Consider the following 27,549-nt stretch of genomic DNA (forward strand, 5'->3'; position numbering starts at 1 on the left):
AAATCCAGATACATAAAACTGTGCAAAAGTTCCAGGCACTTTCCCTTTATAAATCAAAATCAACATGAAACTGAATGCACATGCACACGCCTACAGCACCACTCTGACTCCTCCCTGAATTTGCATATTTGAACATGCAAATCACTATAAATAACCCCTTCCATTCAGTGTTTTGTTAAAAGGCAATGGCAAAAACACATGGAAAAAAGAAGAATTTCAGAAAATGCAAAGTGGAGGCAAGAAAAGCATACGATTTGTTGGCTTAAGCAGTGGTATAAGCAACAAAACGAAGTTGATGGAGTAAATTAGTGTGGCGGAGACAATCAAAAGTTCAAGCTCAGAAAGTCGGACTGTGCTTGAAATAAAAATAACGGGCCAGATATCAGTCGGCATGAAAAGGCAAGAGTTTATTCTGTTTCAGACGATATTACAAAGGGTGACCCCAGGCAGCGATGGTGTTGCTGTGCCCAGCACATCTTCAGGCTCTCACCTCTGCCTCAGAAACCACTGGGTGACCATCTGGCTGTTCTGGAGTCACAAAATGCAATTGCGGATGCTGTAAGAGATGTGACCAATGTACAAAGGAATACAAAGGCTGTACAATGTGATATTCACCACAAATGAAATGAATTGCTTAAAAAAATAAATGCTGCATCTGATTACCGGTTTTAAATTCCGCTAGTTACATTTAAATGAAGCTGTAATGCTATCTGATTTGGCTGATCATTTGGGTGGTCAGGCAGTGCCAGTGCTAGGATATTTTGCACCCTAGGCCAAGCTTATTAGTGAAGTAACCAACTGTTAAGTAGCTAACCTGTGTGGCTGAGTTTGGCCCATTTATGATCTGCGCCCTAGGCTAATGCCTGATTCACCTTAATGGTGGCGCCAGCGCTGGGGCCAGGGTCAAGTTCATCATACCACTTCTCTTCAGGCATGGGCAAGCCACAATTGTGTGCCACATTATGCAGCACACTACATGCTGGCACAATGCAAAACACTTCCTATGGAGTACAGATCAGCACATTAATAAAGTAGAAACGTTTTCTAATTTCATAAACAAATTCATTCTCTGAAGGTGCATTTATAGTGTAGTGTCGGCAACAACAAATCTCTTCTCTGCTCTTTACATGGCTCTTTGAGGTGTCTCGCTATTCTTTAGAACATTAGAGCACTCTAGACGAGAACAGGCCATTCAGCCCAACAAAGCTCGCCAGTCCTATCTACTTAATTCTTCTAATAAAATATAAGTCGAGATTTAAAAGTACCTGAAGTCTTACTGTCTACCACACTACTTAGTAGCTTATTCCAAGTCTCTATGGCTCTTAGTGTAAAGAAAATCTTAATATTTGTGCAACATTTACCCTTAACAAGTTTCCAACTGTGTCCCTGTGTTCTTAATGAACTCATTTTAAAGTCACAGTCTCGATCCACTGGACTAATTCCCTTCATAATTTTAAACACTTCAATCATGTCACCTCTTAATTTTCTTTTGTTTAAACTGTAAATGCTCAGCTCTTTTAATCTTTTCTCATAATTCAACGCCTGTAGTCCTGGAATCAGCCTAGTCGCTATTCTCTGGACCTTTTCTAGTGCTGCTATGTCCTTTTTGTATCCTGGAAATCAAAACTGCACACAGTACTCCAGATGAGGCCTCACCAGTGCATTATAAAGGTTGAGCAGAACCTCCTGTGACTTGTACTCCACACATCAAGGCGCTATATAACCTAACATTCTGTTAGCCTTCTTAATGGCTTCTGAACACTGTCTGGAAGTTGATAGCTTAGAGTCCACTATGACTCCTAAATCCTTCTCATATGGCGTACTCTTGATTTTCCGACCGCCCATTGTGTATTCAAACCTAATATTTTTACTTCCTATGTGTAATATTTTACATTTACTGACATTAAATTTCATTTGCCACAAATCTGCCCAAGTCTTTATGCTATCCAAGTCCTTCTGTAATGATATAATGGATTCCAAATTATTTGCTAATCCACCTATCTTGGTATCATCTGCATACTTTACCAGCTTGTTACTTATATTCCTATCTAAATCATTTATATATTTTAAAAATAGCAGCGGCCCTAGCACTGACCCCTGTGGACACCACTCTTGACATCGGCCAGTTCTGATGAGGTTCCTCACACCATCACTATCTGCTTCCTGTGTTTCAGCCAATTCTGCGCCCATCTAAAAACATCACCCTGAACTCCCACTTCTTTTAACTTTATGCTCAACCTCTCATGTGTCACCTTATCAAATGTTTTCTGAAAGTCCAGATAAATAATATACTAATAAAAGGCAAAGCCCTCACTCACTCACTCACTCACTCACTGACTCACTCACTCACTGACTCATCACTAATTCTCCAACTTCCCGTGTGGGTGGAAGGCTGAAATTTGGCAGGCTCATTCCTTACAGCTTCCTTACAAAAGTTGGGCAGGTTTTATATCGAAATTCTACGCGTAATGGTCATAACTGGAAGCTGTTTTCTCCATTTACTGTAATGGAGATGAGCTTCAACGCCGGGGCGGAGTTTCGTGTGACATCATCACGCCTCCCACGTAATCACGCAGTACATAGAAAACCAGGAAGACCTCAAAAAAGCGCTCAAGAAAACATGCATTATATAATTGAGAAGGCAGCGAAACAATAAGAAGCGAGCGAGTGACATATACAACCATGTTCATGAGTTCTGCTACTGGAAACAAAGCACGATGTAAACCTACACTTTAAAGTAAGTTCATAGACAGGCTGCCGCTGGCGTTTGTAATTTAGTGCCTGCCCATATAAGGCCGTCCGTCAGCGGCAATCCAATAGCAAACTGCCACTAAATATTCACGGGTGAAGGACTGTGCTTATGGAGAGGAAGATGAGATGGTCAGGGTGGTGTTTGACACAAACTCAGCGAAACTGCGAGAGAAAGTTTTAAGTGCCAGGACTAAGGTAACATTAAATACAGCCATGGACATAGCACGAGATGGCACCAGCACAGCTGGGAACCTTCGATGCATGTACACCGAGTGGCTCACGTGAACTGGCGCAGTGCACAGATAAAAGCAACAGTTCCAAAGCGCTGAACAAAACCGAATTACACAATTGAAAAGGCAGCAAAAATATGAAGCGCCTGATAAGCATATTCATAAATCCAGCTACTGCGGAAACAAAGCACACGTGGAAAAAGTCAATGTCCCGCTAAAGGAAGACAGTGTAAAAAACCCGTGCATGCAGTGTGTCAGGTCTCAGATAAAGAAGAAGACGAGCTGTTTATTGATGCAGTAAGAAACGAATCGATGAATGAAACCTGTCATCTTTACAACGATTGACAAACACGGAATGTAACTTGAACACAACACATCCTACAAATACGAACCTGATTGAAAGAAATAATGATAATCAAATCCTTGATGACAGCAACACTCAGTAACACTCACAAAACAAATACTGTATATTGACAGTCATGTTACGTTATTTTTAAAATGTTCCCTTTTCTTTTCTAGCTTTTTAACACACTACTTCCACTGCGATATATATATATATATATATATATATAACCCGATCTACATACTCGAATAATGGATACTTTATTCGCCATCAATGATTGTTTTGGTAAAGCCATACTCAGTGTATTCATTAGATGAACGGTAAAAAGTAAGAGCGAGGGAGGATGCAGGCTGTAGTCTTGGCGTCAACTCTATCTGAATTGCGCGATCACATTTGAAAAATATATCTTTTCAAGTTCTATTTAGTCCATATGTGTCAAACTCAAGGGGCGGGCCACATCCGCCCCGTGTAATTATATCCGCCCCGAGATCATTTTATATACTGTATTATTGTTATTAATGGCCCGGTATATGAAGCGCTGGTAACACAATAAACTACAGATCCCATAATGCAGCGCTTCAGCTGCCTTGCGAACACTTACCGTTAATCAAGTCTAGCTTATGATGCTGCAAGTTATTGCGAAGCTAGCTCACACGATGCTGAAGAGAAAAGTTGATTCTGAAAATAGAGCCTTTAAAACCGATGGGAGGCTGAGTATATGTTTACTGAACCCGTGTGTCTCATTTGTGGAGCTAATGTGGCTGTAATTACAGAATTTAATCTAAGACGGCACTATGAGACAAAACATCAGGGTAACCTGAATGCAATGCAGAAGATACAGAAAGCAGAAGAATTAAATAAGAATCTGACACTTCAGCGGACGTTTTACCGTGCACAATCACAAAGTGATTTCAAGTGAAGCTGCTTTTATGGGAGACACAAATGCACCAGTGCACTTGCCCCACTTTCCCTGTTGCCAAGTAATGTTAAACCAAGTCGTCACTACGGTGTTCCCAAATCGCACTTTGCTGATAAACTGAGCGCACTGAGTTTGCACGGCGCTTTGGTGACTTTGAAGAACAAAAAGTCCGTCTACATGCGGCTCGAACCTTGTGCATGTTTGGTAGCACATATCTGTGTGAGAAGCTCTTCTCAGTGATAAAGACTAACAAAACAGCACACAGGAGTCGCCTCACTGATGAGCACCTGCAATCCATCCTGAGAATCTCCACAACACAGAACCTCACACCAAACAGAAACGAACCTGTTGCCAAAAAAAGATGCCAGGCGTCCAGCTCTAAAATGACATATGAGCAAAGACAACTGAATGATTTGATTTGTTATTGCTGAAAGGAACACATTTTATTTATATTTCCAGGTTTTGTTATGCAGCATGTTCATATTTGAATTTGTATAATTTTGACAGGATATATTTTTATGGAGAGCAAAATCTTTTGGGATATTTAAAATCTAAGTTTATTTTTATATAAAATTACATAAGAGTAAAGAAATTTGAATGTTTGTTCTTTTAATGTTTACTTTATTTCTAACTTGTATAATTTAGACAGGATATATTTTTATGGAGAGCAAAATATTATAAGTTGTTTAAGGTTTGAGTTGATTTATTCAGGAATAATATTCCTGTCTGTTTTACCATTCCTACCAAAGATATTTCTGTCGACTAAATAAAAATTCCTTCTATTTAAAATTTAAATAGAACTTGAACAAATCGATAGTTCATAATATCCACAGACTTGCACGTAAGAGCGGGAGTTATCCGTTTTAAGCAGCGTATTGCACTGCTGAAATAGCTGTGTGTGTATATATGTAGATATGTATGTATATGTATATATATGTATATATATTATATATGTGTGTGTGTATGTATATGTATATATATGTATTTGTGTGTATGTATGTATGTGTGTATATATGTGTACACTCACCTAAAAGATTATTAGGAACACCATACTAATACGGTGTTTGACCCCCTTTCACCTTCAGAACTGCCTTAATTCTACGTGGCATTGATTCAACAAGGTGCTGAAAGCATTCTTTAGAAATGTTGGCCCATATTGATAGGATAGCATCTTGCAGTTGATGGAGATTTGTGGGATGCACATCCAGGGCACGAAGCTCCCGTTCCACCACATCCCAAAGATGCTCTATTGGGTTGAAATCTGGTGACTGTGTGGGCCATTTTAGTACAGTGAACTCATTGTCATGTTCAAGAAACCAATTTGAAATGATTCGAGCTTTGTGACATGGTGCATTATCCTGCTGGAAGTAGCCATCAGAGGATGGGTACATGGTGGTCATGAAGGGATGGGCATGGCCAGAAACAATGCTCAGGTAGCCCGTGGCATTTAAACGATGCCCAATTGGCACTAAGGGGCCTAAAGTGTGCCAAGAAAACATCCCCACACCATTACACCACCACCACCAGCCTGCACAGTGGTAACAAGGCATGATGGATCCATGTTCTCATTCTGTTTACGCCAAATTCTGACTCTACCATTTGAATGTCTCAACAGAAATCGAGACTCATCAGACCAGGCAACATATTTCCAGTCTTCAACTGTCCAATTTTGGTGAGCTCGTGCAAATTGTAGCCTCTTTTTCCTATTTGTAGTGGAGATGAGTGGTACCGGTGGGGTCTTCTGCTGTTGTAGCCCATCCGCCTCAAGGTTGTGCGTGTTGTGACTTCACAAATGCTTTGCTGCATAACTTGGTTGTAACGAGTGGTGATTTCAGTCAAAGTTGCTCTTCTATCAGCTTGAATCAGTCGGTCCATTCTCCTCTGACCTCTAGCATCAACAAGGCATTTTCGCCCACAGGACTGCGCATACTGGATGTTTTTCCTTTTCACACCATTCTTTGTAAACCCTAGAAATGGTTGTGCGTGAAAATCCCAGTAACTGAGCAGATTGTGAAATACTCAGACCGGCCCGTCTGGCACCAACAACCATGCCACGCTCAAAATTGCTTAAATCACCTTTCTTTCCCATTCTGACATTCAGTTTGGAGTTCAGGAGATTGTCTTGACCAGGACCACACCCCTAAATGCATTGAAGCAACTGCCATGCGATTGGTTGATTAGATAATTGCATTAATGAGAAATTGAACAGGTGTTCCTAATAATCCTTTAGGTGAGTGTATATATGTGTATATGTATAGATATGTATATATATATATGTTTATGTGTGTGTGTGTAAATAAATAAATATATATATATGTGTATATATATATATGTATATATATATATATATATATATATATATATATATATATATATATATATATATATATATATATATATATATATGACAACAACACTCATCACTCAATCACAACAATTACATTGACAATCATGTTACGTTATTTTCAAAATGTTTCCTTTTCTTTTTCATTGCTTCTTTAACACACTACTTCTCCGCTGCGAAGCGCGGGTGTTTTGCTAATAATATCATAAGCTCCACTTTGATCATTTCCTTTTTTTGCTTCCTCATAGAATTCCAGCAGGTTAGTAAAACACGACTCACCCTATACTGACTATTGAGTTATAACTCCTGTCCTTGCCAGGTGTTGTTCAATCGTATCCTTAATAATTCCTTCTATTAATTTTCCTGTTATGCACATTAAGCTTACTGGTCTATAGTTGCTTGGATCTGCCCAGTCATCCTTTTTATACAACAGGATGATGTTTGCCATTTTTCCAGTCCTTTCCGAAAGCTCCCCATTGCGCAGTGACTTCCTAAAAATATGTGTCATGGGTTTATATATTGTGATGGATGGCCAGGGCCATTACCTGGGTGGGGCACCAGCTGGGTGGAAGGACTAAGTTGGATAGCATGTTTGGGGGTTTTATCTTCCCTGGGATACTAGAGGGTAGCCACCCTGGGTTACTGCAGCACCACAGATTCCTGCAGGGCAGACTGGGACTTGGAGATTGGAGCAGCCCTGTTGGGTTCCGTGGGTGCCACCAGGGAGTGCTGCAGGTACGGCTGAGCCCTTTGTGGCAGTGCTTCTGCCACACCCAGAAGTGATGCCAAAAAAAGGTTGTGGAGCACTTCCGGATATATAAAAGGAGCAAGCCGTACCTGCAACACCCCCTGGTGGCACCCATGGAACCCAATAGGGCAGGTCCAAATTCCAACTTCCAGTGTGCCCTGCAGGAATCCATGGTACTGTAGCAACACAAGGGGTCTGCTCTTTAGAGTCCTGCGGAAGATAATGCCCCAAACATGTTCTCTCCCTCTGTCCTTACACCACCCATCTAGTGTCCCAGCCAGGCAATACAATACAATACAATACAATTTATTTTTATATAGCCCAAAATCACACAAGAAGTGTCACAATGGGCTTTAACTGGCCCTGCCTCTTGACAGCCCCCCAGCCTTGACTCTCTAAGAAGACAAGGAAAACTCCCAAAAAAAAACGAGTAGGGAAAAAATGGAAGAAACCTTGGGAAAGGCAGTTCAAAAAGAGACCCCTTTCCAGGTAGGTTGGGCGTGCAGTGGGTGTCAAAAAGAAGGGGGTCAATACAAAACCATACACAGAGCAGAACAAATGCTCAATACAGCATAAAAATAAAACATTTTACAAGTACGGACCAGAATTCAACAGTAGATAATATGATATAATATAACATATATTACATTATACTGCATAACATATATAACATAATATGATTTGGATTTGTTTAGAGCCATCAAGCTGCCTCCCCCCATTTGGCCATTAATAACATTAATAACAGTAACAATCTTGGCCATCCATCGCAATATGTACTCGCTAAGATCCTGAGGGTAAATATTATATTATATATGATATCTGGTCCTGGTGATTTGTTTGATTTCAGAATATTTAATCTGAGCAGTACTTCTCTCTCTACAATTACCAGATCACTCAGAAACTCCTTAGTAGTCCCTGTTACCTCCGGGAGGTTGTGAGTTTAGAGCATCTGCTGCTGTATATCACTGTCTGTATCTTTGAATTCCCCTTTACTATTCCTGATCCATTTAATCTCCTTGACTGTTCTTTTACTACTACTAGGGGGCGTCACTCGCCAACCCCCATTTTTGTTTTTCCGGATACACACTTTTAAGATTTTTTTTTCTTTGAATTGTTGCTATGTCATTAGTTTCACTTTTATTTCAGAACTTCTGTAAAAACAATATTTGGAGTCTTTCGAGTCCCAAAGTGCTGAATCTTTTAAATGAGGTCAGTGAGACGTGTTTAATGACTTTATACCACAATTCAGGATAGGTTTCTCTGTTTGGAATTTCAGCACAGACAAAACGATCTTCATCATCAGCAGTTAATCATTTTTTTTTTGCAAAGTAACCAATAAATGCATGTGAGGTAAACTCTGTTTTTGAAATACTCTGATTTGAACTTCAAAGCCTTACAATATTTACATACTTCTGACATATCACCTGTGTCCATATATTCGATCACTATTTGCCTTTTTGTTATTTCTCCGAGTAATAATTTCTCTTTCTTTGCACTAATGCGATGTTTGCTTTCTTTGTTTTGTCGTTTTTTTCTGCTTTCATATTCTGTATCTTGCCCTGCATGTGTTTTGAATTCCAGTTTTCATATCTCTAACCTGCTCTGTATGCGTTTGGCCCCCTTGTTTTTTTATGACATTTTACTTTGTTTTATACTTGTCTTTTATTTCTGACCTCGCTTTATCCTGCTTTTGTTTCAATGACACCTGGGGCCTCATGCATAACGCCGTGCGTATTATTCACACTATAACATGGCGTAAAGACAAAAGCCAAAATGCCAGAAAAATCTACATGTAGGAATCTGTGCGTACTCCAACTTCCACGTTCTTCCGTTACATAAATCCCGGTCAGCGTGAAAAAAAAACACTCGTGCACGCACATTATGTAACGCCCCAACTCCTCCCTGAATTACGCCTCTTTGAATATGCAAATCAATATAAATCGCCCTTAAGCGCAGCCTTCTGTGAAAAGACAATGGTAAAAGCACGGGGGAAAATCTAAGAATTTCAGCGAATACCAAGTGGAGGTAAAGGAAAAACATACTATTTGTTCAAATAAACCGTGGTATAATCAACAAAAGGAAGTTGATCGAGTGACATAGCGTGTTGGAGAAACTTGAAAGCTCACATTCACAAATCACACAGTGCCAGAAATAAAAAAGAAGTCACATATCAAAGTCGCCGTGGAAAGAAGAGTTGTAAGCCCACTGTCTGAGTGTCATATGAAAGCTTATTAGGGTACAGAGAAAAAAGGCACACAGTGGGGAAAAAGCACGAAATGTCAACTTCAATCTCGACATTTCCACTTTAATCATGTAGTTTATTTTGTCATTAAAGTAGAACATTATAAACTTCATCTTAAAATCATTTAATTAACCAGTTTCTCAAATCACATCGTAATTAAAGTAGCACGTTAAATGCTTTGTTTTGTATTTGATCTTCTACTCGTATGTGATCTATGTGTGTGAATCACTACTTGCTTCTTAAACCGGCTCTCTTCCTCCAACTGGACACAGAGTCCATTACATTCATGATATTACAGCTCTCTGAATAACTAAAATACTGAGATGTATACGTGATGTCATTTTCATGATGACAGGAGTTAAAGCACATTATTAAACATGGGTTTCATGGCGCAGTGATTGTGCACAACCTTCGATGAAATAATTTATTGCAGCAGTACTCAGGGGCGGCTCTAGGCTTGTGGCGGCCCTGGGCAGAAAAAGAATCAGTGGCCCCTTCACCCACCGATGTCAATATGGTATCTTATGCACGGTGGATGGCCATGTCCGTTGCGGACACTGCGTAGCTGCCTCATGCTCATGACACAAGCGTTTAACTTTTGTCGAAATTTGCCTCTGCATTTTTAGCTGTGTCATTATTTTCTCTTTCTGTGTTATATTCAATATATATTGGCGTAGCCGCCCCTGCAGTCCTTGTTTTTCTTTCTCCAAGTAACCGATCGCCACACAATCAGCTCTGTAATAGACGTTAAGCCATCTGTAAGCCGATTCTTCAAAACGTTTAAGGAACATTGAAATATCTTCGTAGTACATGTTTAATTATTCTATCCTTCACGACACTCCCAGTGAAGAATATAGATTATTTAAATGAAGTTAAAGTTTTATCTGTATAATATAATAAACATATTTTGCTGCATTTCATCTTAAAAATGATATCGTCATCATATGTAAATACGCGCTTTATAAAGTGGCTCAGGTTGTGAGATATTATAACTGTAGTGCAAGTTTACAGTGGGGTGATTGTACTTATAAGTACAAACAGTTCTACAAGGAGCAGTTGATTGAGTGCATTTAAAGTTCTTGGGATGAAACAGTTTCTGAACCGCGAGGTCCGTACAGGAAAGGCTTTGAAACGTTTTGCCGTGGCTGGGACAGCGTGTCCTTAAAGCTGTATACCAATAATTCTCTTTTCGATCAGCTGCTGCTGTGATTCACACTCAGATACAGTGATATAAATACTCTGAGTGGTGCAGTGAGAGTAATATGGAAAAAGATGATCCGCTGTGGCAACTCCTAACAAGAGGAGCTGAAAGAAGAAGAAGAAGGTGCAGTTAGAGTAACAACGTTAATATATTTGGAATACTATGGCTATTCCCTGGACCATTATATTGTTACAAGTTAATTACAATCAGATGCATTAAACTAATAAACAATATGCAGTTAGTTTCAGTGTATTTATAAAGCTGCGTCAGGAAAATAAGGAGTAACTACACTGGAACAGTAGCACCTCTTTGATGCTGGGTGCTGCGAGTCTGCAAAACCGAGCGGAGAACTTGTGTACGACAGGGTATGAGGTACCGTGGAAAAGAGCGTGGCTTTACGCCAAGTGTAGGTTTTATACATCGCGATTTGACATCTTACACAACATTTCTGTGCGTACGCACCATTTATACATGAGGCCCCATGGTCAAATCACGATGTATAAAACCTAAACTTGGCATAAAGCCACACACTTTTCCACGGTACCTCATACCCTGTTGTACACAAGTTCTCCGCTCGGTTTTGCAGACTGGCGGCACGCAGCGTCAAAGCAGTGCTACTGTTCCTGTGTGGTTTATCTTTATTTCTTAGAACCACATTCCTGCCGCAGCTTTATAAATACACTGAAACTAACTGCATATTGTTTATTAGTGTAATGCATCTGATTGTAATTAACTTGTAACAATATAATTGTCAAGGGAATAGCCATAATATTCCAAATACCATAACTGCTTTAGCGTTGTTACTCTCACTGCACCTTTTTTTTTCTTCTTTCAGCTGCTCCCTTTAAGGGTTGCCAGAGCAGATTATCTTTCTCCATATTACTCTCACTGCACCACTCGGAGTATTTGTATCACTGTATCTGAGTGTGAATCACAGCAGCAGCTGATCGGAAAGAGAATTATCGGTATACAGTTTCATGGACACGCTGTCTCAGCCACGGCAAAACATTTCAAAGCCTTTCCTGTACGGACCTCGCGGTTCAGAAACAGTCAATCAGTCCATCAATTGCTCCTTGTAGAACGGTTTGTACTTATAAGTACAATCACCCCACTGTAAACTTGCACTACAGTTATAATATCGCAAAACCTGCGCCACTTTATAAAGCGCGTATTTACATATGATGACGATATCATTTTTAAGATGAAATGCAGCAAAATATGTTGACTATATTATACAGATAAAACTTTAACTTCATTTAAATAATCTGTATTGTTAATAATTAAACATGTGAGGACACAGTGCCGCAGTGCTAGCAAGTTCACGGATTGATCCTACCTCGTGCTGTATTCTATCTGGGGCTGACCTGACGTTGGAAGGATAGATGGATAGAATAATTTAAACTTATACTACAAAGATATTTCAATGTTCATTAAAAGTTTTGAAGAATCAACGTTGTAAGCTTACAGATGGCTTAACGTCTATTACAGAGCTGATTGTGTGGCGATTGGGTATTTGGAGAAAGAAAAGTAATGACAGGAATTGGAGGTTAGTATGTTTGAAAGAGACAGTACCGCTACAATAATTTCATCAAAGGTCGTGCACAATCACGCACCGTATTCCCCAGTTTAATAACATGCTTTAACTCCTATCATCATGAAAAAGATATCACATATACATCTCAGTATTTTAATTATTCAGAGAGCTGTAATAGCACAAATGTAATGGATTCTGTGTCCAGTCGGAAAAAGAGAAAGCGGAAGCGCGTAGTGATTCACACACATAGAGCACACAGAAGATCAAATACAAAACAAAGCATTTAACGTGCTACTTTAATTACGATGTGATTTGAGAAACTGGTTAATTAAACGATTTTAAGATGAAGTTTATGATGTTCTACTTTAATGACAAAATAAACTACATTTCGGCTTTTGTGCGAACGTCATGTTATAATGCGAATTCCATGCATGGCGTTATGCATGAGGCCCCTGGTCCGTGGTGATTACTTTCCCTTTTTCGAGTAATAATTTCCATTTGTTTGCGCTACTGCGATCTTTACTTTCTTTTTTTTAAACTTTCTAATTTTCCTACTTTCATATTCTTTAACTTTCTCCACAAGTGTATCGCACCAATGGTTTTTTTTTTGAGCCTTTCGAATTCCGCTACTTTCATAATCTCTTATCTGCTCTGCATGTGTATAGCGCCAACGTTTGTGAACGTCTTTATGAAGTTCTACTTTGTCTTTTACTCTCTGTCTTTTAATTCCTATCCGGATTGGACATGCCATTTTTTTCAATTCCACTTGTTCCGGGCTGATAATTACTTTCCTTATTTTCTGAATTTACACCTTGATTATTCTTTTTCTTTTTTGTCTCTCTAGCACTTTTGAGTCTGTTTTCTCCGCGCTGCTTTCTTTCTTTCTTTTCTTCGCTTAGTCGTCCACATTTCATTTATAACGTATTGTCCTTATATGCTTTATATGCGCCGAGAGCCCTGGATATGTGTGTGCTCAAAGCCTTAACACGACTGAGTGTGTTGCTGCCCATGCTCTTATTTGGTTGTACGTAGAATCTCATGTTCTACGTCATCGAGAGACGGTCCTGGGTCAATCTCTTGGCACAAAGTCTCATGTTTAAGGTCCCCGCGAGACACTCCGTGGCCAATCTCTTTAGACTTGTGGGTCTTGTAAATGTCTTCCATGATCACGTCTTGTCGCCCTACTGTTTCTTTCCAGGACTTTTTTTTTATAATAGAGAGAAAATACTGAAAGAACCTCTTCAGGCCATCTTTCATCTTATCTGCTATATTCCTCTCTACTTGTCTTTTAGCCTCCTTAATATTCTTCTTAATGGTTGTCCTCATGTTCTCATACACCCTACTATTCACTTTGGATTCACGTTAGTCTTGTATGCCTTATATATATATCTGTTTTTTCCTTTGCAGCTTCTTTTTTAACTCTTTATTAACCTACTGTGGAGTTTTTTAAATTTCCTATTAATTCCAAATTTAGATATGTACCTGTCCTGCATTACATGTAAAACATTTTTAAACCTGTTCCACTGCTGCTTGACTGTCTCCTCACTTAAAATCTTATCCCATTGTATCCTCCTCAGACTTTGCTGCATCTGCTCAAAATTTGCCCTACTATAAAGTTAGACTTGACAATTTCAATCTTTGCATCCGCACTTTTACAAAACACTGAGAGAATTGTATTATATTATTGTCACTTGACCCTAGTGGTTTAATCACTTCTACACCCTCAGTTCTATCCTGATTATTGTAAAATACTATATCTAGACAGGCTTCACCCCGCGTTGGTGCTTTAACATATTGTGTTAAAAGGACTGCTTGCCTTTTGCTGCACTTGTTGGAAAAAGTACCTGCGACTGTGTGCAGCTGCCAATTTTATAGGTTCTCCAGCTATAGCTTCTGTAATGTCAGCTCATTCTTTTGCTGATTCATCCCTGGCTGATGTAACTTGTCCAGTGTCGTTGCAATAGCAATGTGTGTGCAGCTGACCACTCTGATTTACATTTGGAAAACCAGACGTTACTGTGAATTGCACTTTCGTGTTTTCCAATTCAACTACAGTGTAAGGAAATCTTATATATCTGGATGACAAGCGGATAATCCCATCCCATACAGCTGGCATGGCGTGACTCAGTGATGTTTGTGAAATACCAGATCGGTCAGCAAGTTCACGTTGAAAAGTAACTGTGGCTAAAAACCCAAGCGTGGCAGAACGTGCAAAAGAGCAGGTATTGCACAATTCCTCAAAGTCTGCCTTTGTAAAGCCAGTACCAGTTCAGCACACAGCTCCAAGAGGATGGCTCTTGGAAATCGAAATCGAATTAGAAGCCAGTCATCATCATCATCTATAAATATGCACTCACTTCTAATTCTTCCATTTGAGATGTCTTTTAACAACAATAAAGCAGCTATGGTAGTTGGAATAGTTTGGCCATTCTGTGCAAAATTATAGTGTTACTAGCCATGTGCGACCAACTACGTTGCGCACGTTAAAGTTGTCTGTGAAGGGCTCCCTGTTTAAACACGGCTGCCAGTCGTGAACTGGGCCCTTCGTCGCACAGGATTATGATTTTTTATAAGGGAAACAAAATTACAAAAGAAAACCCTTGGATATTAACGGCCTACTCGGAATCACTGTCCGAATAGTATTTATGTGGTGGTGTAGGAGCATTTCTGCCTCTGTCCATTCACAGTCCGTCTCGTTTTCACGATGCTATCATTTCCTCTCAAGATCTCTACCTTTCTCCAATCTCGCAGGTTGCTTTGTGGCAATCCAAAAAGTAAGGCAATATACACGGAGCAATGGTTATAAAAGGTGGACACATAGGTATCCAGGCTTTTTAAAGCAAAAATAGGGATCACTTCACTGACATGTGAGCAAACCACGGTACAACTGTGAGACGCACCACTCACGCCGCAACGTAACAATAATAATTTCTGGAACGTGCTGCTACGTTGTCATTCATTTTACCCACTGTCTTTCTTTCATTCATATGTTACGTAGGCACGTACCTTTTGTCTTCAGCAATCTCATTCTCTAACCAGGCCTCAGGAGCTAACCAGCGTAACACTGTCCACCACCCCTTTCGTTATTCCAGCACATTGTTGACATCCGTGAGTAACAACAACGTACTAAACTGGAAGGTGGTCTACGCATGTGTGGAATTCGCAGACAAACAAAAATCAAGATCTAAATGAAGATCTCTTTAGTTAATTTAAAGCACAACAATTTGTTTAGTTTGAATGTCTGTGTTTTGAGGTGTGACTGGCGTACTACAGTCTTCAGTAGTATAAGCCTGGAGGAGATTCTTAATGCAATGCCTATGTTTTAGCTGTCTCTCTACTGCCATCTAGTGCTTCTTCTTCTAATTCATTCGCGGACAAACAAAGATCAAGATCCAAATGAAGATTATATATAGAGATAGAATGATTGCAATTAAGTGAATTAAATTTGTAAACAATATGCAATTAATTTCCCTGTATTTGATAAATCCCACATCATGGATGCAAATCTAAAAAAGAAAATATAAACCACACAGAAACGATAGCACTGCTTTGATGCTGGGTGCCAGCCGCTTGCTGAACTGAGCAGACACGTGCGTACACATGGGATGAGGCTGCCGTGAAAATAGATAGATAGATACTTTATTAATCCCAAGGGGAAATTCACATAATCCAGCAACAGTATACAGATACAAAGAAAACAATATTAAATTAAATAGTAATAAAAATGAAAAAATAAAAATAAAAAAAGCAGACAATAGCTTTGAGTAATGTTAGCATTTACTCCCCCGGGTGGAACTGAAGAGTCGCATAGTGTGGTGGAGGAACGATCTCCTCAGTCTGTCAGTGGAGCAGGACGGTGACAAAAGTCTGTCACTGAAGCTACTCCTCTGTCTGGAGATGACACTGTTCAGTGGATGCAGTGGATTCTTCATGATTGACAGTAGTTTGCTTAATGCCCGTCGCTCTGCCACAGATGTTAAACTGTCCAACTTTACTCCTACAATAGAGCCTGCCTTCTTAACAAGTTTGTCCAGGCGTGAGGCGTCTTTCATCTTTATGCTGCCACCCCAGCACAAGTATAGTCGGCTCTGACCTTTCTTACATAGAGCATCAGTATTGGCAGTCCAGTCCAATTTGTCATCCAGCTGCACTCCCAGGTATTTATAGGTCTGGACCCTCCATACACAGTCACCTCTGATGATCACAGGGTCCATGAGGGGCCTGGGCCTCCTAAAATCCACCACCAGCTCCTTGGTTTTGCTGGTGTTAAAATGTGCATGACTTTACACCAAGTTTTATACATCTCATATTTTTATACATTTAACACATCATTTATGCGTGGAAACAGGCATACTCGATATTTTTGGCTTATGCACCATTTATACATGAAGACCCTAACCTCTGTACATTCAGTCGAAAAACCTAAAAAACATCTTTTATCGTAGCTTCTTGGAATGTGTCACCACCAACCGACCACCAAGGAGAACAGGCCTCGTACCCTCAGATCTCCAAAACTACAAGGGGAACATCTGTGCCCTCTGTGAGATTTGTCTCACTGATGAAGGATCCATCACTGAGACCATTACCCGATATACATTCTTCTGGAAAGGCCGACCAAAGCAAGAGATGCCTCGCTATCAAGAATGAACTCCATCCGAAAATCCCAGAGTTCCCTGTTGTGTTTAATGACCCTGCGCTTCACACTGGTGGAAGTTTCCCATATGACAATCATTAGCACATATGCTCCTACACTGGATTCAACAGAGGAAGAAAAGAACATCTTCTTTGTTTTCCTTGACAAAGCAGTTCAGAATGTTCCTGCTTCAGACAAGATCACCTTACTTAGAGACCAGATAACAATGGCTGCCCTGATTATAATATTCCAGCATTAGCACAGGGAAGACGCCACTCCACCATTCATCCTTCAGAAAATGAATCCATACGCAAGCAATTAATCTGCTCCACCATCAGCTGAGGCCTGGTCAAGAATTTCAGTCACTTTACCAAAATGTTGGCGTACCCTGCTGGTGTTCCCTTCGGGTGTGATCCTAATATTCCTACATTATCTTAGAAGGGCACTTCCATGCTGGAGAATGTCTGCATGATTGAAACTCAGTCTGTACACTAAGCGTCAACCTCCGGTGCCACACTATCAGTTCAGGCCTGATCCTGATGAGTGGCCTGATTGAAACTCGCAGTCCGTATCCTAGTCTGTCTACCAGACGGTCAGACTCTCCTGCTGCCCCATCAGTTAAGTCTTTGTCCTGATGGCTGCCGTAATCATGAAACTCAAATATACACCAGCAGCACACCTCCTTCAACTGCCATATCAGTTCAACCCTGATTCTGATGGCCTGGCCTGATTGAGAATCTCAGTCTGTATAGTGAACTTCAGCTACTGGTGTTACACCATTAGTTCAGGCCTGATCTTGCTGGTATTTCTTATCCAGGGCCTTAGCCTTCATGCTTGAATGACAGTACTCAACTCTATTTTAGTCTTGGGCTGATACTGTTAGCTTCCCTTATCTTTTGCACTTAAACCTTGAAGGTCACCACTCCCTATTGTGCTATCAGATCGGGACTGATCCTGCTGGCTGGCCTGATTACAACTCTCAGTGTGTATAGTGAAAGTCAAACTCTACTCTTGCCCAATGTGTTAAGACCTTGTACTGCTAGCTGCCGCAATCAAGATACTCAAGTATACACCAACAGAATGGGTTTCCACCTGAAGTCTCGGGTCACGTCTGATTCCAATGGCTGGCCTGATTCACAGTTAGACTTCATGGTGTAAGTCAACCTCCAGTGCTACATCATTAGTTTAGGCCTGATACCTCTGACTGGCCTGATTGAGGCTCTCTGGCTGTATACCATAGCTCATCATTCGTTCAAGCATGATCTTGCTGAAAATTTTATGTAGCATTTCAGTCTTAATGCTTGCATGACAGTATAAGCTACTGAATTTCAGTCCAGGGCTGATGCTGTTAGCTGTCTTGATCTTATCTCTCTATTATAATAAAAAAAAATCTAGGGACAAGACGAGACAAGACTTTTTTAGCCTGGGATGAGATGTGACTTTTTCAGAGAAAGACTTTTATGTCCCGCGAAACAAGAATTTGTGCCAAGAGATTTAACCATGCCCAGGGCCAGAAATAAAAGACAAAGAGTAGAAGACAAAGTATAATGTCATAAAGAACTCAAAACCGCTGGAGTGATACACATGTAGAGCAGGTTAGAGATTATGAAAGTACTAAAATTCAAAGGTCTCGCATTAGTGCAAACAAACTGAAATTATTACTTGGTGAAATAACAGAACAGCGAAAGGAGATTGAATACTGTATATTGTTCGGATTTAAACTTTAAGTCGGAGACTTGTAGATCATCTAATTTGTGTTGCCATCAGGAAAAGGTAGTGTTTCTTCCCAATGAAGAGGCGTATCCACGAGAATTTAAAGATTTGTTGTTTAGTGAAAGTGAAATCCACATACGTGAGCGGCAGACATGCGAAGTGGCTGGCACATAGCACAGGCCGGGGGGGTTGACAAGCGAAGCGAGCAGGGGGTAAGCCCCCTAGTGTTATCAATTTTCAAGGTTGTCACTCCTTATTGTATTATGAGATCAGATGTGATTCTGCTGGCTGGCCTGATTGAGACTCAGTCTCTATAAACTGACGGTCAGCTTCTGGTGTTACAACCTTAGCTCAGGCCTGATCTTGCTGGTATTTCTTATCTAGGGCCTTAATTCTTCATGCTATCATGGCAGCACTCACCAGTCTATATTAGTCCTGGGCCAATGCTGTTAGCTTCCCTCGTCTTTTGCACTTGATCCTTGAAGGTCACCACTCCCTATTGTGTTATCAGATCGGGACTGATCCCGCTGGCTGGCCTGATTGAGACTTGAGTCTCTGTACACAGAAAGTCAGCTTCTGGTGCTGCACAATTAGTTCAGGCCTGATCTTGCAGGTGTTTCTTATCTAGTGCTTCAGTCTTAAGGCTTGCATGGCAGTCCCCTCTACTGCATTTCAGTTCAAGTTTGATGTTGTTAGTGTGGCCGATCCTATGCTACTATACAGTACGTTAAGGGCTGTCACTCCCTATCGTATTATCAGATCGGGCCTGCTCCTGACGGATAGCCTGACTGAGACTCTCTGCCTCTGTACACTGAAGGTCAGCTTCTGGTGTTACACCATCAGTTCACGCCTGATCTTGCTGGTATGTCTTATCTAGTGCTTTCATGACAGTTCTCACTACTGCAATTCAGTCCAGGGCTGATGCTGTTAGTGTCCCTATACTTAGTGTCGTCACTCCCTATTGCATTATCAGATCAGGTCTGATTCCACTGCCTGGCAGTCTGTATATGTACAGTAGGTACAGTGCATCCGGAAGGTATTCACAGCGCATCATTTTTTCCACATTTTGTTATGTTACAGCCTTCTTCTAAAATGGATTAAATTCATTTTTTCCTCAGAATTCTACACACAACACCCCATAATAACAACGTGAAAAAAAGTTTGCTTGAGGTTTTTGCAAATTTATTAAAAAATAAAAAAACTGAGAAATCACATGTACATAAGTATTCACAGCCTTTGCTCAATACTTTGTCGATGCACCTTTGGCAGCAATTACAGCCTCAAGTCTTTTTGAATATGGTGCCACAAGCTTGGCACACCTATCCTTGGCCAGTTTCGCCCATTCCTCTTTGCAGCACCTCTCAAGCTCCATCAGGTTGGATGGGAAGCGTCGGTGCACAGCCATTTTAAGATCTCTCCAGAGATGTTCAATCGGATTCAAGTCTGGGCCACTCAAGGACATTCACAGAGTTGTCCTGAAGCCAATCCTTTGATATCTTGGCTGTGTGCTTAGGGTCATCGTCCTGCTGAAAGATGAACCGTTGCCCCAGTCTTAGGTCAAGAGCGCTCTGGAGCAGGTTTTCATCCAGGATGTCTCAGTACATTGCTGCAGTCACCTTTCCCTTTATCCTGACTAGTCTCTCAGTTCATGCCGCTGAAAAACATCCCCACAGCATGATGCCGCCACCACCATGCTTCACTGTAGAAATGGTATTGGCCTGGTGATGAGTGGTGCCTGGTCTCCTCCAAAAGTGACGCCTGGCATTCACACCAAAGAGTTCAATCTTTGTCTCATCAGACCAGAGAATTTTGTTTCTCATGGTCTGAGAGTCCTTCCAGTGCCTTTTGGAAAACTTCAGGCGGGCTGCCATGTGCCTTTTACTAAAGAGTGGCTTCCGTCTGGCCACTCTGCCATACAGGCCTGATTGGTGGATTGCTACAGAGATGGTTGTCCTTCTGGAAGGTTCTCCTCTCTCCACAGAGGACCTCTGGAGCTCTGACAGAGTGACCATCGGGTTCTTGGTCACCTCCTGACTAAGGCCCTTCTCCCCCGATCACTCAGTTTAGATGGCCGGCCAGCTCTAGGAAGAGTCCTGGTGGTTTCGAACTTCTTCCACTTACGGATGAGGGAGGCCACTGTGTTCATTGGGATCTTCAAAGCAGCAGAAATTTTCCTGTAACCTTCCCCAGATTTGTGCCTCGAGACAATCCTGTCTTGGAGGTCTACAGACAATTGCTTTGACTTCATGCTTGGTTTCTGCTCAGACCTGAACTGTCAACTGTGGGACCTTCTATAGACAGGTGTGTGCCTTTCCAAATCATGTCCAATCAACTGAATTTACCACAGGTGGACTCCAATTAAGCTGCAGAAACATCTCAAGGATGATCAGGGGAAACAAGATGCACCTGAGCTCAATTTGGAGCTTCATGGCAAAGGCTGTGAATATTTATGTACATGTGCTTTCTCAGTTTTTTTATTTTTAATAAATTTGCAAAAACCTCAAGTAAACTTTTTTCACATTGACATTATGGGGTGTTGTGTGTAGAATTCTGAGGAAAAAAATGAATTTAATCCATTTTGGAATAAGGCTGTAGTATAACAAAATGTGGAAAAAGTGATGTGCTGTGAATACTTTCCGGATGCACTGTATATCTTCTGGTGCTGCACCATTAGTTCAACCTGATCTTCCTAGTGTTTCTTATTTAGTGCTTCAGTCTTAAGGCTTGCATGGCAGTCCCCTCTACTGCATTTCAGTTCAAGTTTGATGTTGTTAATGTGGCCGATCCTATGCTACTATACAGTACGTTAAGGGCTGTCACTCCCTATCGTATTATCAGATCGGGCCTGCTCCTGACGGATGGCCTGACTGAGACTCTCTGCCTCTGTACACTGAAGGCCAGCTTCTGCTGTTGCACTAAAAATTCACGCCTGATCTCCCTTATCTACTGCTCGAGTATTAATGCTTGCATGACAGTTCCACCTACTATACATGACGGCCGGTCACAGCCATTATCTGGGTGGGACGCCAGCTGAATGACAGCCAGGTAATGGCTGTGTCCACCCCTCACATATGTTTCAATTCAAACCTGATCCTGCCAGCTTCCTAGAGTTTGATTTTTTTGACTTGATATAAACAAAAGAATATTGCATTTTAAACTAACAAAAAATGATGTGTCGTAGTGAAAATTAATCAAACCTTTGATTGTTTAGTTTTTAAGTACAACAAATTAAATGTCCCACTTGCATTTGTATTGCATTTCAATGTAGTTTACACATTTGATTGCATTTAATTTTGGCACAAATTATCTTCCATACAAGGCAGACTGAAGCCAGCTGGCTGCTTTAGCCTGTCATTGCGTTCTGTAAAGCTGGAAAATCCACACTGGGTGTCACCTAGCAGGACGCTGCACAATAACAGCAGCAGTTATTTGCACATCTCATTTTCTTGCACATAAGTAGCTCAAAGTGCTTAACTGACATTGTTTGATTCTAACTGTCAAGTGCGTCTGCTAAATAAGGTGGTCTGAATCTATTTGGCCAGATACTGTAAATCTAGACCAATCCCCAGGCTAGACATTTCAGGATTCCTCACTTTGTCCGCCACAGCGTATGCTTCTACTGCATGGCACATGTCTTCTATGACTCATTCCAGACCTCACCCACCTGGCTCTGCTGACATTTCCTTTGGTTTTTTTTTTTGTGTTTTTTTTTTACAGGATGGCGCATTCCTGCTGCGCAACAGTTCAGGCCAGGAGACAAAGCAGCCATACACCCTGGCAGTTCTGTTTCAAAAGAAGGTCTACAACATCCCAGTGCGTTACATGGAATACAGCCAACAGTACGCACTGGGCAAGGAAGGCAAGAAGAGCGAAGAGGTGAGTGTGGTGCCCTCATCTGTTTTATTGGGGTGAACGGTGAACCCCCTGAACGTTTACTGGTGGGTACAATCCCTTGTGGGCAGCATGGTGGTAGCAACAACGAGACCAGGGTTCACAAGCCTTCATGGAGTCTGCATGGGCATGCAGTGTAGGTGGACTGGTGATGCTAAATAAGCCCCTGATGTGTGTGTGTGTGTGTGTGTGTTCAGTCAGGGATGGACTGGCACCCTACCCAAGTGTTAATCCTGCCTTGTGCTTGAAGCTTGACCTAGATAAGCAGGTTTGGGTGGTAGATGAATGGATGGACAATCCATTATAATCATTTATTTTGCAATGCACAGCTCTGAAAACTCCATAGCCAGTTTCACTAGAAAATCACGGCCTGTAGTGGGAGAGATGATGGGGCTTAACTTCTAAATTCAGAAAAGGTGGTGGGTAGGTAGTTGCTTCTTTATTTGATTTTACTAGGGGGCTCTGCTTGTTTCGGTCGCCCAAAACACAGGGCACTCTACATGCCAGTCACTTCGCTTCTTTGCCACTCGTGTGGTGAAGTGGGGGGCTGAATGCACGTTAAGGAAATGCGGTCGGATCAGCTGCTGTCTTGCTGCTGCCTGGCAGTGTGATCTGCTCGTCGTCCAGCACTTTGAACATTTAAAAGCTTGTACAGCAAATGTCCTTTTGTCTCACTGCCTTGTCTCGCAGGACATTAACAACAACAACATTTATTTATATAGCACATTTTCATACAAACAGTAGCTCAAAGTGCTTTACATAATAAAGAATAGAAAAATAAAAGACACAATAAGAAAACAAAATAAGTCAACATTAATTAACATCGAATAAGAGTAAGGTCCAATGGCCAGGGGGGACAGAAAAAACAAAAAAAACTCCAGACGGCTGGAGAAAAAATAAAATCTGTAGGGATTCCAGACCATGAGACCGCCCAGTCCCCTCTACCTAACATAAATGAAACAGTCCTCTTTGGATTTAGGGTTCTCACGGAAGGACTTGATGATGATGATGGTCACGTAGACTTCTGCCTTTTAATCCGTCCATCATTGTTGGAGCATCATGAAGCTTTGAGTAGGTGGAGGTGGCGCAGGCCACCACCACAAAGAAACCGGAAAAAGAAACAGAAAAAGAGAGTAGGGGTCAGTACGGACCCCTACTTAAAGTGTCTCCGAGAAAATCACGTATCATCTCCTTCCAAGATTTTTTTTTTTATAACAGAGAGAAAGCACAGCAACTGGTAATCATCACATTTTCAATTTCACTTATTGGTTGGGCCTTTTGCACCCTATGCTTGCTGTGATAGGCTTCAGCCCCCCTAAACCTTGACCCAGCTTAGCTTGCTTAGAAAATGGTTTGGTATGGTATTTATTATTACTAATATTTGTTGTGCCAAAAGGTGTGTAAGGCATCGACGATTTGCCTCCATCTTTTGAGCTACATGTTCTGCTTTACCCCATGGTAGGTCGATCCCCTTCAACTCATTTATCACAGTTTGCCGCCATGTTGTTTTAGGCCGGCCTTGTTTGTACCTCCCAGGTGGTGTCCATCTCAAAGCTATCATAGCTATATGGTTCTGGTCCATTCTGAGAGTGCGGCCAAGCCATCTTGATCTCCTGAGCCACACGCTGGCTCTTAGTTTTCTTGTAAAGGTCTTCATTAGAGATCTTCTCAGACCAGAAGACACAACAGATCTCCCTGAGACATCCATTGTAAAAGGTGTCAATCTAATTCATGTCCTCCTTTACAACTCTCCAGCATTCAGAGCCATACAAAAGAACAGGTTTGCTGTTATAAAGTCTGACCTTTGACCTCAGGCTGTACTGTTTGGACTTCCAGATGGGCTGAAGTTTGGCCAATGCACTGCATGCTTTCCCAAGTCTTGCTCTGATGTCCCTTGTGCTGCCCTGTCCTAACTAATAAGACTGCCAAGATATTTAAACACCTCCGTATAATCGAGTGGCGCATCATATACTGTACTGTGATAGGTGCACTGGGCTTGGCGTTTGCACACATCACTTCTGTTTTGGAGGCACTGATGTTGAGGCCTGTTTGCTTGGCAAAGGTTTTCAGTCTGTCAGGTTTCTCCTGCAAGTGGTTTAATTTTTGAGGGTCGTCGGCAAAGTCGAGATCTTCCCACCGGGATAATGGGGTCCACTGGATGCCTCTAAGTTTGTCAGCTGTTATCCTCCGCGTGATCCAGTCAATGGCAATCAGAAAGAAAGTGGGAGAGATGATGATGCATTCCTGTCGCACACTGGACTCCAGAGCCTACTCTGACACCCTGGTGTGGCGTGGTCTTTCATTTTTAAGTTCATTTTGGGCCTTCTCTGACCAAAGGCAGTCACAACTTTTTTCCAGCTAAACTTAGAGTGTAACCATTCTTAGATAAATGAGCTTGATCAATGAACGCGCTCTTTTGAACTAGTTCATACACAACACTGCAAACAGAAGCCATACATCACCCCTGTCCAGAAACATGGCTGACTTCTCTGGACTCGGTCTCATCTGAGATGAAAGTAGTGAACAGTGGAGTCATGTTTTTGGGGATCAACCAGTAGACATGTGAAGTAGTTTTTGAGGAAAAACAGCCACCATGTTCTCCAGGCCAAAGAGGAAAAGGACCATCCAGGCTATAATCAGCATCAGCACCTGTCATGGTATGGGGGTGTGTCAGTGCCCACAGTAGGGGTAACTTGCATATCTGGGAGGGCACCATTAATGCAGAACAATCAGTACAGATGTTGGCACAACATTATTAAATTAGACCACTTTGCACAGACTTTAAAGAGTCGTTTTCTGTTGATCGGTGTCAAACAGTTTAAAAAAAGACTAATTTAATTCACTGGGATTCTTTTTTCTATGATAATAAAATGTGAAAACTTCCATACTTGTAAATGAGGGAGCCACCCAACCCCATCTCCTGCCCTGGTACGCTGACAAACACTGAACCCATCAGGGCTGCTTCTCTTTCCACTATCAGGACCTCATACAATCCTGTAGTATTTTCTAATAATAAAAATAATATTAATTCTTTACATTTGTATAGTGCTGTTCTCACTATTCAAAGTGTTTCAGTGGGGTGGGGGGGCACTTTAACCACCACTAATGTGCAGCCTCCACCTGCATGATGCCACGGCAGCCATTTTTGTGCCAGTAAGCTCACCACACATTAGCTATTAGGTGGTGAAGGGGCGAAAGAGGCGCAGCTAATTAAAGACGGGATGATTAGTGGGCCAGAATGACCAGGCCGTGATGGACAATATAGTCAGGACATCGGGATGCACCCTACATGATTGAAGTGTTTCAACGTATGAAAGGAATTAGTACAGCGGATCTCAGTTGTTGCTTTAAAATAAATTCTGCAACAAGGACATAGTTACAAACTTGTTAAGAGTAAATTTCACACAAATGTTAGTAAGTTTTTCTTCACACAAATAACCATAGACACATGAAAAAAATTACCAAGTGCTGTGGTACAGGACTTTAGGGTCTTTCAAATCTCAACTTGATGCTAGTTTGGACAATCTAGATGTATAGGATAGGAAAACCTGTTGGGCTGAATGATCTGTTCTTTCCACAGTTTTTCTAATGTTCTAATGTTTTAATGTAGTAATGTTCAGATTCTTGCTTACCAGGTGCTCGACCTGGAAGGATGGTCTACATTACAAGACAAAAATTTAAGCCTCGCTGGGTTTCAAGATGGCCAATTAGAGAGACGGGGGGCAGTGGTGGGCAACTTAGCCAGGACATTGGGATACACCGTTCGCTTAATGAATGACACCCAGGGATCTTTAATGACCACTGAGACTCAGGACCTCGGTTTTACGTCTCATCCGAAGGACGTCACCATTTTTATAGCACAGTATTCCCATCGCTGTACTTGGGCATTGGGATCCACATTCAGACCACTGGGTAAGTGCCCCCTGTTGGCATTAGCAGCAACCCAAGGTTTTCCTAGCTGGTCTTCTGTCCAAGTCCTGGCCGGGCCTGAACATGCTTAGCTTTAGGTGGGCGACCCCTTCTGAAGTGCATGTTTTCTCTACCCAGAATTCTTTGGGTACCCATCTACTGCAATTATAACATGTATTTAATCTGACATCCTCTGAGAACATGGTAAGGCATTGTAGCTTTGAGTGACTTTTATACAGTACCTATGGAATGAGATGAAGGGGTAGCAAAAAAAGCAAAATGAGCGCAAAGCTTGGAATATTCAATGGCTGCTTTTATGTTTTTATTCCTAATCTTTTGTTTCTTTCTCCACAGTATTTCAGCAAGGTTACAGACATCATTGACTACCACAGTAGAAACCCCATCATGCTGATCGACAGCAAGACCAATGCGAAAAACAGTGTGTGCCTCACACATCCCACCACCGTCTGATCCTTACCTCAAGAGAGTCGGCGGGTCAGCGGGACATCTGAGCTGAAGGCCACCCTGCAGAGGCACTTGAAAGCAAAATCAGGCAAACTGGAAGCCACCACATTTACTTTATACGGGGAGGTGCTCCTCGTCACAGAAAGGGGCAGAAATGGGAGAATAGAAATGTGTGTGCCTCCTTTAGCTCGCCTGCTTGAGGATAACAGTTCAAAGCAGACTTTCATCTGTAGCACTTACGACAGCTTGGCGAGCACTTTCATCTTGGGCCTGAAGGATGCTATGACGAAAAAACATTTTTCTGTAATAAATAGTCCTCAGAATGTGTATAGTCTGGTTTTACGTCTGGAATAAAAATTTAACGATCATTCAAAGCAGTATAAAATTGACTTGAAGGCATGGGGAGGGGTTCGGTAGATGGAAAGAATGATTTAGAAAGCATGCTTTGAATCCACAGGGCCTCAAAATCTATTTAGATGTGTGACAAACAGGGCAGGGTGGCAAGGTGGCACACTGCTACCTCGTGGTAAAGGGACCAGGGTACGCTTCCCAAGTCCTCCTTGTGTGGCATTTGCATGTTCTCCCCAAATCTGCTTGAGTTTCCTCCCACTGTCCATAGACGTGCA

General features: G+C 41.5%; 1 protein-coding gene across 2 annotated transcripts in view; it reads left to right on the forward strand.

Annotated features, from left to right (window-relative positions):
- The window catches only part of si:dkeyp-117b11.1 (SH2 domain-containing protein 6), an 89,572-nt gene extending 62,281 nt beyond the window's left edge, over positions 1 to 27,291 (forward strand). For both annotated transcript variants that reach the window (XM_039768324.1, XM_039768325.1), the window contains 2 exons: positions 22,376 to 22,534; positions 26,813 to 27,291. In XM_039768324.1, the coding sequence (XP_039624258.1) occupies positions 22,376 to 22,534; positions 26,813 to 26,929 (276 nt within the window). In that variant the 3' untranslated portion in view covers positions 26,930 to 27,291. The remainder of the gene's footprint in view (positions 1 to 22,375; positions 22,535 to 26,812) is intronic.
- Positions 27,292 to 27,549: the final 258 nt, after the last annotated feature.

Source organism: Polypterus senegalus, chromosome 11 (assembly GCF_016835505.1).
Source record: "Polypterus senegalus isolate Bchr_013 chromosome 11, ASM1683550v1, whole genome shotgun sequence".
Taxonomy (NCBI): domain Eukaryota; kingdom Metazoa; phylum Chordata; class Cladistia; order Polypteriformes; family Polypteridae; genus Polypterus; species Polypterus senegalus.